The sequence below is a fragment of the Arachis hypogaea genome, chromosome 19 (genome assembly GCF_003086295.3).
Source record: "Arachis hypogaea cultivar Tifrunner chromosome 19, arahy.Tifrunner.gnm2.J5K5, whole genome shotgun sequence".
In the NCBI taxonomy this organism is placed as follows: Eukaryota; Viridiplantae; Streptophyta; class Magnoliopsida; order Fabales; family Fabaceae; genus Arachis; species Arachis hypogaea.
In genome coordinates, this window is record NC_092054.1 from 157,237,502 (window position 1) to 157,248,453 (window position 10,952).

Consider the following 10,952-nt stretch of genomic DNA (forward strand, 5'->3'; position numbering starts at 1 on the left):
TAAAAGATCACATTTTATAAAATAATTAAAAAATAAATTAAAAATATTCATTTTTGTTAATTACCACGGATGATTAGCTAATACAACTTATGTTCTTATATTCTTATTCTTTTAATTACTGATTATAATTAGATTAAATATAATTACTAATTGGTTCTTGATAATAAAATAAAATGGGCAATAATAAGATATAATTAAAAAATAAACTTACAAGAATAAACTTTATAACTAAACTTAATTCATGTATTTTCATTCATTCCTTAACGTTTCATAAATTTTTTAACTTTTTAGGATCTTCAATCAATGTTCTCTAGATTAGCATTTATAATTTAATAACTTAATAAATAAATAAATACATGAAAGTAGTAACAAATAATACTGCAGAATGTAGTTCACAATAATAAATAGTATATTATTTTAAAGTTATTTGTCATTACATAACATCTTTTTGTCACTAAAAATTTAAATAAAAACATGAAGTACATCAGCACATATTCTTTTGAAATTTGGTAATTACTAGAGCTAAATAATTTTTAAAATATGACTTTAAGTTATAAAGTCCAATTTTGGTGGAATTAGTAATTTTTTAGTCTGGAAATATTTTACCAATAGTTAACTTTATAAAACTATTAAAGTGTGCAATATTCACTTAACTAAATAATATTTGGGTTTAACCAACTTGGGTTGGTCGAGTGGTCAACTCACTCGTCCGCTTAAGCAAGTGTCGAGGGTTCGAATCCCGCCTTATACATGCAGCAACCCATTGGCCAGCGGCAGACTTTTAAATGGAACTCAGATTCGCGACAGATTAGTTCTTGACCTGTCGGGTTGGGGGATACCGTGGGAAACCAAAAAAATATATATATATTTGGGTTTATTCAGAAGTCATTCAACAGTTGCAAGGTAATGTGATTATTGGTAATTTTAATGCAATAATTAGCCAGCAAGAGAAGATGGGCGGAGGCCTAAAATCCTGGTCATGAATTTCTGAATTTATTAATTTCATTGATGAAAATGGTCTCATGGACTTGGGAATGGTAGGAAGGGCTTACACATGGTCTAATAAAAAGGGCGGTTCGGACCTTATCATGAAGAAATTGGACCGGGCTTTTGCTAATGAAAAATGGAGGAGTGGATCATCTCCAGTGAAAAAAAAAATTAGATAGTGTCTAGTGTTTGATCTCACCATTCATTGTTCTCTCGCTTCTTAATTTTTGGTCCCACTTATAGAATTAAAGGTGCAAGATCACACTTTATTCTCCCCAGTAAAAAAAATATGAAGAGAATCCATTTCCACTTTATTAAACATACATTTATATAATAAGTGCCTTTGACTAAAAATGAGTAAATTACGTCGATTTTTCTTTAAAAAATCAGAAATACTTTTTCTTTGTACAAACATACATATACAAAATATAATATAGAAAAAGTTTAGGGGGCAGCAGATTTTATGATTTTTAGTCATCAATTAGCCATTAATGATATTTTTAATGATGTGAGATTGCATATAATAGTATAGAATCATTTAATTTCTTTTTTATGGTTAAGTGCTGGCCAAAATTTAACAAAAATGACGTCCTAACAAAAAATTTTTCTCATTTTTTTTAAATTCAAAATTTTAATATCTTAGATACACTAATTTCAATTCTATTTTTTTATATATCGATCAAATACAAGTGCTTTTATAAAATTTTTTAAGATTTTAGTTTTAATTATATAATTTTTTTTAATAATTTAACATTGGTAAATTTTGTAATATATAAGTATGTTATTATAAAAAATAATAATTATATGATTGATTAGACACATTTTTTTTTCATAAAAAAATATGTATTTTTAACAATAAATTAATAATTAAAATAAACATTTTTTTCTTATGAAATACACGTTTTCGTTATGTGTAAATGAGTTAGATTGAAAGCACTTCAAGCACCCTTACTACCATCTTTGACCTCTACAGTTTAGACGAAAGAGGTTAGAGATGGTAATGAGGGAAGCTTGAAATACCTTTACGTCAACTCCAAAACGGCGGTTATTAGGAATATTCGCAAGAAAAAAAATATTTTATAAAAGTACTGAAAGAGATCGGAGATGGTAGTGAAGGTGCTTGAAAAGTTTTCACATCAACTCTAAGTCGGCGGTTAGGGTATTCGCAAGAGAAAAAATATTTTATAAAAACATTTTTATTTGAAGAACATGTGAAAAATAGAATTGAAATTAATGCATTGAAAAATATTGAGAATTATGAATTTATAGAAAAAATGAGAAAAAACTCGTGAAGGGACTAGTTTGGTACACGACATTCAATTTCAGGGACTAAAATGAGTCACTTAATACAAAGTGAGGGACTAATTTGGTGTATATACAACGATGACATAATGGATGACACGCGGACGAATACTGTTGCGACACGTGGCACTAACGGACACGTGGCCAAATAACATTGTGACACGTGGCACAATAATCCACGTCAGTATGCCACGTGTCACTGGTCACCACATCATCATACCATTACACGTGGCCAAATCATGAAGTGACACGTGTCACTTACAGTCCACGTCATTATGTCATGTCATCACGTCGTTAATGGAAAATAGGTCAGTGACTAATATGGTTCATTTTTTTCAATCTCAGGGACGTAATTGGTGCAATTAGAATCTCATGGACGATTTTAGTGCACAACGCCAATCTGGGACCATTTTGGGGTTTAACTCAAAAATGGTCTCATGGACTTGGAAATGGCAGGAAGGGCTTACACATCTAATAAAAAGGGCGGTTTGGACCTTATCATGAAGAGATTGGACCGGGTTTTGGCTAATGAAAAATGGATGAATGTGTAATATCTTTATTATTAGAATGTTACATTTTTGGCTATGTTATTTTGACAACGAGAACATTACAATCATTTTATTAAACATATATTTGCAGTTGAGGCTTGGAGCTAGTGGCAGAATTTGCTGCCTCATAAGAAGCTGCATCCGGGTTCAAGTCTTATGAGAGGAAAATAAACTCTTAAATGAACTCATGTAGTGTGTGTGAGTGTGTTATGTGGGTGTATAATACATGAATAATGTCTAGAATTAGGAAAATAAACTCTTAAATGAACTTATGTAGTGTATGTGAATGTGTTGTGTGGATGTATAATACATGAATAATGTCTAGAATTAGGAACTGTCTAATCCATCCGACTAAAAAAAAACATACATTTATATAATAAGAGTTTTTGACTGAAAATTATGTGGATTTTAAAAAAAAAAATCAAAAATACATTTTCTTTGTACAAACATATATATATATATATAAACAAATAGATCTCGTTACACTCTACCTTTCTTTTCAATCATTGACTGATTCTCAAATTAATTGAGTGAATTAATATTTGATTCTTTAGTCTTTTCCTTAAACTAATTATTTACTACATATTATTCGAATAGAATTCTCGCGCGCAAAATTATTTCCCCATAAATTTAAATTTGTTTGAAACATGTAAATCATCAACATTCAGAAGTATCCATTATAGACAAACTAATGCAACTCATCACCATTTCATATATCTTGTTTGAATTATTATGAGTATGTAGTAATATAATGATGCATGGCACAAACTAGTTTTCATGCCATAGTCGTGAGGGGATTATTTCTAACCAATCATGAATGGGGTAGAAGTGCATTTCAATTCCATGCCCGCCGTTTGAATAACAATACATTACTACATAGTATAGAAAGAACACTCATGCACCTATTTTCATGTATGAAACTGATATCTAAAAATTGTTAGATAATTTAATAAGTTTAACTAAATAATTATTTAACCGTTTTTAATTATCAACTTTATATGAAAACAAATTTTTATTATAATACATATAGAACAACAAGGCCAGGGCTCAACGTAACTACAAATAAAAGAAACGGCGTAAAGAAAAATTAAAAGTCACAATACATAATAAGGACATATGGTTCAACACATACTAGCGGATTGGATGGGTGAGAGAATCTTAAACCCTAATTGATGACTATTTAGACCCCTCTCCATGGAAATTAAAAACACATATATTGAACAAATATAATAAATTAAATGGGCATCTCCGATATGTATGAGATTCAAAGGAATCCAGCAGCAGAAGACCCAAATTGTCCAATGTTGTTCATGTTAAACATATGATTTTGCATCATAGGGCTCTCATGAAGCATCATAGGGCTCTGATGCTGTAGAAAGTGTGGACCATTACCAAACAACTGAGGAACTAGTTGAGCGGAAGGTGGTGGTGGTGGAAGAAGAGGAGGAGGAGAAGGCTGATGTGGCACTAGAGCATTTGAAGATGACTGACCAAAGAATTGATTTGGGTTGTTAATACTTTCGTGAACGAAGAGGCTATTGACATGTTGGGCGACACTCTTTTTAAGGTTCTCAAGTGCCGCCCTGAACTGGTTTAGTTGGGTCTTGCTCATATTTTCAATGGGCAAGGCCCACCAGAACTGATTCATGGCAACCTTATGAAAATGATTCAAGTGATCACTACGCTGCTTCTCAGTTTCAAGTTGGTTATTCACCTGCATGAGTCGAGAGTTGAAGTCACGCACATTGGCGTTGCGGTGGGCCTCAATGAATTGCAAAGTGCCGGATAAGTTTGGGAGGGTAGATGCACGTGACAGGTAACGATCCATAACGGTTTCCACGTTTGGGTGGCCGAAGGAAAAGACTTTCTGGCCAGGAGAAAACACGACGAGTGCCACGTCAGCACCGCAGAGGGTGCAAAGCTCACTTGCTTTCTTGAACAAGCCGCTGCGACGCTTAGAGAACGTGACTTGGAGGTTGCTTTCATTGCTCATCTTCTTCATCTCAATTCTTTGGCGACCCCTGCTTTTCCTTGCACCGCTTCTTGAACTCGACATGATCAAGTAGGAAGATTTTTGATAGGAGAAAAAGAAACAGATGACAATGTGTATTTGTGTCGGTATCAGACTATGGGAAGTGGTTAATTATTTATTTATTTATAGGTGGTTTTGCATAGATATTTTATGATCTATGATAATACTTGGCTGGAAAAAAAGATTGCATCGTTTCGGAGTATTGGTTGCATTAATTGTTTCTGGATTTAGAGATTCTGAAAATCCCTTTTTTTCATGGTTTGTATGGTAGGAACTTGATTTGATAATGTTAAAGGAGAATCTTAGGGGCTCTCGTTCATTATTGCACTTCATCATGTTATATTATCTTAGCCAAAGTTTTTGGGTAAAATGTTTCGATAAATATTCAAGAAACTCACCACATTCACCACTCTTAATCTTGTAGTCACTCTTTTAAATGTTTTATTCTCAATTTTTTTTAATTTTTTAATTTTATAAAATGACGTTGTTTGTCATCATTGTGTGATGCATGGTTCTGAAAACCGAACCGGACCGGCCAGTTCAACCGGAAAAACCGGGAACCGGTCACCTAACCGGTCCGGGTAAGGTCAGAAACCGTCTGGCAAAAAACTGGGGAAAAAACCGGTCGAACCGGCGGTTAACCGGTAAACCGGACGAACCGTCCGGTTTTTTTACGGTTTTTTGCGGTTAAAAAAAAAAAAAAAAACGCCTAATTGTAATTGCCTAAACGAAACGAGCCCTAAATCAGTAAATCGACTCCACTCCTCTCTCAAAAACTCAATCGACTCCTCTCCTCTCTCAAAAACTCAATTGGAAGAAGAACAGAAAAGAACCCTAGCGGAACCCACAACCACTGTTCAAGCGCCGTCTCCTCTGTTCAAGCGCTCTCTCTCTCTCTCTCTGTTCGCCGGTGTGGCCCGCGGAACCCACAACCACCGCATCTCCTCTCCTCTGTTCGTCGGTGTCGCGCCGTGGAAGCTCCGTCGCCGTCCTAGGAAGCTGTGTCGCCATCGTAGGAAGCTCCCTCGCCATCGTGTGGAAGCTCTGCGGCCGTCGCGCCGTCTCCTCTGTTCAAGCGCTCTCTCTCTGTTCGCCGGTGTGGCCGTCTCCTCTGTCGTCGCCGTCACTCCCCTTCCTCCTCGCCGCCGGTAAGCAGTAAGCACTCTGAGTGTTGATGCAGGACCCAGTCTTCATATTTGCAAATCACTTCACTCGAAAGCAGACAGATGCAGGACAAATATAATTACATTTGGCATCAAAATTTTCATTATGTCTAAAATTGTGAATGAGTACATAGTCTCTTACTTATTTTATGAAACTGGAATAATCTTGTTGATGGTTGATTTATGATTCTAGAATGATTTTCTGAAATGATGATGATATTGTTACTGATATGTTGTTGGCTTCTTGTTGATTCTCTGATGGTTATTGATCAGTGATGATTGGTGCCTTTGATTTTGAATTGGAGTTGGGTTTAATTATGAGTTATTTGGGTTTAATATGAGTTGCTGAGTTAATAATATACTGATTTTGTTGATGTTTGCTTATTATAAATTGCTGATTTTCTGAAATGATGATGATGTTGTTGCTTGATGATATATTGTTGGCTGCTTGTGGATTTTCTGATGATTACTGATTAGTGATGATTAGTGCCTTTATTTATTTCTGAATTGGAGTTGGGTTTAATTGTGAATTGCTAGGTTTAATTCTGAGTTGCTGAGTTGATTTTGTTGATGTTTGCTTATTTTGAATTGTTGATTTTCTAAATTGATGATGATGTTGTTGCTTGATGATATATTGTTGGCTTGTTGCTGATTTTCTGATGATTACTGATTAGTTGGAGATTTTGTTGTTAGTATTTTTTTTGGGTGTAGAACATTATGGTAAATTTTGAAATTTTGGATTTCATTAGGTTAGAAATGATCAAATTTAAATATTTGAAATTATATATTAAATTTTTAATGAATATTTAATTAAACCGGTTGAACCCCGGTTGAACCCCGGTCGAACCGTTGAATCAGTGAACCAGTTATCTTACCGGTTCATTGACCGGTTCGGTTCTCGCAACCTTGGTGTGATGTCATTTTTATAATTATTGTTATCCCTTTTATCATTAAATATATTAGCATTTATAAAAAATCTTTTACATATATATTAAATCTAGCTAATTAAGTATGTACCAATAAAAGAATCCAAAACAATGATCCGATTTCTTATATTATTTATTTACAAATATAAAGATATTGAAATAATTTATTAGTAGGAAATTATTTATATACTTGATATAGTAAATAAAGTCAATTATTTGTATATTTCTATTGAAATTAAATAGATAATGGTTTTTTTTAAGTTAGGTTACTCAGTCGATAATACAAAAATATTTAAGACGAATATGGGTACTTAAATATTTGTTTTGTGCTACTTCATTGCCATCCCTGGAACGAAGACACTTAATTAAGTAGGGTAATGTTAGGTAGACAAAAAAAAAAAAACAGTCGGAATTTTCTTTATTCAGCATTAATTAATTATCGCAACAATTTCTTTGGTTACCAAACATTTTTGAATTAAGTAATGTTTGAAACTAATATGGTGATGTTAACATTATTCAACATTGTATATTTCATTATATCATAAGAAAAAGAGGAAGGAAGCATCGTTTACTTTGTTGGATCAATGCAACTACTTACTAAGAATAGACATAACCATAAAATTAATTTATAGTAAAAACTTCCGTGAAGTTAATAGATGAGAACCGTTAAATGATTTGAATGATTTGACTACATTTTTATCTAACAGCTTTTAATTATCAATTTTATATAAAATTGACCGCACCTATCCATCTTATTTTATTTGACAGAAGAAATAGTAATCGCTAACTTCATTTATGTGTTACTTATTTTTTGTAACGAAACTGGGCTAAAATCCAATAAAATACAGATTACACTATTAAATGGAGAAACAAAATTCCCCTAACATTATCATTTACTAACACTCGAATTTCATTAAGAACTTGAAAGAAAAGACATAATCTAATGGGAGATTATGTCCTTTGTTGGCAAAACTATACTATTAACCTAGTTGTTAAAACCGAATTAGTAATAGATCCGATCAAAATATTAAATATGAATTACTGGTTCAACTGTTTGATTACTAGTTAAATTGGTAAATTCGATTTTAATTAAATAATTATATAAATTTTTATTTTATTATTTTAATAATAAATATTTTTTTCTAATTTTATTTTTATATTAAATTAACTATTATTTTTTAATTTTAATAGAAAGGCAGCAACCTATTTTAAAATAAGGATAAAATTTTTCAGACCAAATTTAAGATCTTCTTTCTGTGTTATTCTCCCCAAAAAATCAGGAAGTTTGGAGCTTGACGAAGAAAACGTATACCTGTATGAGAGTTTCACAAGTTTTGTAAACCAAGTCAAATCACCATGTGTGAAACAAAATTACTAATTAGCTAGTGAAACTCTCAAAATTATTACGATGTACCTTGATTAAACTATTAAATAAAAGAGGAATGCTATTTTTATGCATATTTTCTTTTATACATTTTACTTTTGATCTTAAAAATGATTGATAATAAATGAGCAAAGATAAAAATATTTATCTTGTATATCATAAAAAAAAAATATGTGCAAAAAGTATATAAAAAATGATCCAAACATCCTTTTTCTAAATAAAAATATTTAAATAATTTTATGTTTGTATAATGTGAAATATCCTCTACAAAAGAAAATTTTATCTAGACACCAAAAAAAAAGAGAGAACTTTATTTTTGTAGCTAAAATTCAAAAGGGAGCTTGTCTTTGGACTTTTTTGTGTGTTTTTTTTGGTGTACTTATCATTGGATTTTGGGTAGGCATGGGTTGATTGAGTGGGTTTCAAGCAGTTTTTCAACCCAACTCATCCAAACAATTTGGGTTGGACAAGCAACATATTTTTAACTCGATGGTTTTTTATGAGTTAAACCCACCAGTTTAAGAAAGTTATCAATTAAATTTGAAACTTTCTCTCATCAGGAGAGCAACTTTCTCTCATCAGGAGAGTTTTTCTAGAACACAGAGGTTCTTCTCTAGTAGGGAGTCTTCCATCAACACTTCAGCATATACTCAAAGATCCACAGTGCCATCTGAAAGCATATAAGCACAAGGAAACAAACTGTCAACAAAGCTGTAGAATGGAATCCATAGAAGGTAAGGTCATCAAGCTCAATAATGCGGAAACTCTTGGCTATAAGAAAGATTGTTTGAACGTGGTAGGGAAGATAATTAGCGAGAAAGAGATCAACTTTAAAACTTGCAAAAATGCTCTATTAGGAATGTGGGGAAACCCACAAGGAGTTGCTATTACTGATGTTGGCCTCAAGAAGATATTATTCAGTTTCAGAGACAGGAAGAGAGGGCTCCAGATTCTTCAGAATGGACCTTGGAATGTTAGAGGAAATCTAATTAATCTTAGGCTATGGATGGAAGGAGAATCAGTCTTTGAAGTGGATCATGACTATATGAAATTCTGGATACAGGTTCATGGTATACCACTTGATCATATGAACAAAGAAACAGGAAGGTTAATAGGAGAAATGTTGGGAGTGTTGGCTGAAGCTGAAGATCCAATGGTGGATAGGATACTTAGAAGAACATTCTTAAGAGTCAGAGTGGGGATTAATATAAAAAAGCCTTTACCTACGGGCTTCTTTATGGATAGGGAGAATCAGCCACCGCTTTGGGTGTTTTTCAAGTATGAAAGGTTGCCTGAATGTTATTGCTTTAATTGCGGAATAATAGGACATGAGAGGAAGACTTGCAAGAATCCAACGGCTATGGCTTGCTGGGACCAGACTAAACCAAAGTATTCAGCCGGTTTAGGGGTAAACCAAGTTCGATCATTATCAGCCATGGAGATAGGAAGCTCAGGTCAGAGAAGCAAGGAAAATGAGGAAGAAGAAGAACAGGCGCGTGCAAATCAAAACATGGGCAGAGAGAGTGAAGAGGAACAAAGAACAGAAGAAAGTGTGATCAGAGCTGATCTAAATATGCAGCAAGAATTAAGGGAGGAAGGTTTCTTGGAAAACCAAACATGGAGAGAGAATGAGAAGAATGAGGTAGGGGAGCAGGTAAGAACTCTGCAGAAAATTCCTGATTTTCAAGGATCGGAGGCTGAACATAATGAAATAAGGGCTTTATTCCCGATAAATAAGCCAAATGAGGATGTGGGGAAGAAAAGTGGATATTGGGCTTTCTCTAAATAGGCCCAGAACATTGGAAATAAGGAAGAAAGGCTGAAAAGAAACTCTGGACTGATTAGGAATATATGGCCAACCAATACAGTGGATCCAATTCAATTAGTGGATGGAATGGAAACTAAATCCGCACAAGATAGAGTAAAACAAACTAACAACCAGGCAAAAGGAGACGGGCTGAAGCCTCATCGAGTGGAGCAAGAGGTTAATAGCTATAAAGTGCTGGAAAGTGAAGACAAGGCAGCAGGAGGCCCCAAACAAAGAACGATAAGAGAAATACTAAAAGATTTTGCTAAGGGAGAAGGGGACAAGATTGGCAAAGGAGGTGCAGATACAGGTAAAGGGAAAGGAAAACAGAGGACGCAGGAGGATGAACAACAACAAAGGGCATTAGGACAGTGGATGTATAAGGAACCAATCATCAATGAGGTAAGCATGAAAGAGAAGGATACTAAATTGCAGATATTTGAGGAAGGAATGGACTACTTTGTCGAATTGGCAAGTGAAGAAGAATGGGGTAATAGAGAACAAGGGACAGAATCTGAAACTACAGGTTGGGAGATTCAACTAGTACAAAAAATGGAAATTGGCCTAAACCTGAAAAGAAAAAGAGACGAAGAAGAGGTATTGCTACTGGCTAACTCTGAATGGTCAGATGATAAGCACATTAAAGGCGCAGAGAATATAAAGAAGCAAAGGAAGGAAGAAGGCAAGAGTGGAGACAGTGAGGAGAATGTTGGAGAAGCAGATAGGAATTGGATTATAGAAGGTAAAGTAGAAAACAAATCCATGGCTGAGGAGGCGGGCCTTATCATGCCCCACCCTCAACT

At 33.8% G+C, this 10,952-nt stretch overlaps 1 protein-coding gene across 1 annotated transcript; it reads right to left on the reverse strand.

Annotated features, from left to right (window-relative positions):
* Nucleotides 1-4,101: 4,101 nt before the first annotated feature.
* Nucleotides 4,102-4,893, reverse strand: LOC112779176 (agamous-like MADS-box protein AGL62). The gene has a single exon (XM_025823420.1). The coding sequence runs from the start codon at nucleotides 4,891-4,893 to the stop codon at nucleotides 4,102-4,104; it is 792 nt and encodes a 263-aa protein (XP_025679205.1).
* Between the last annotated feature and the right edge of the window lie 6,059 nt (nucleotides 4,894-10,952).

What these genes read in the sequence shown, in the direction of transcription:
- LOC112779176 (XM_025823420.1), bottom strand. Translation starts at nt 4,893, where the DNA reads ATGTCGAGTTCAAGAAGCGGTGCAAGGAAAAGCAGGGGTCGCCAAAGA.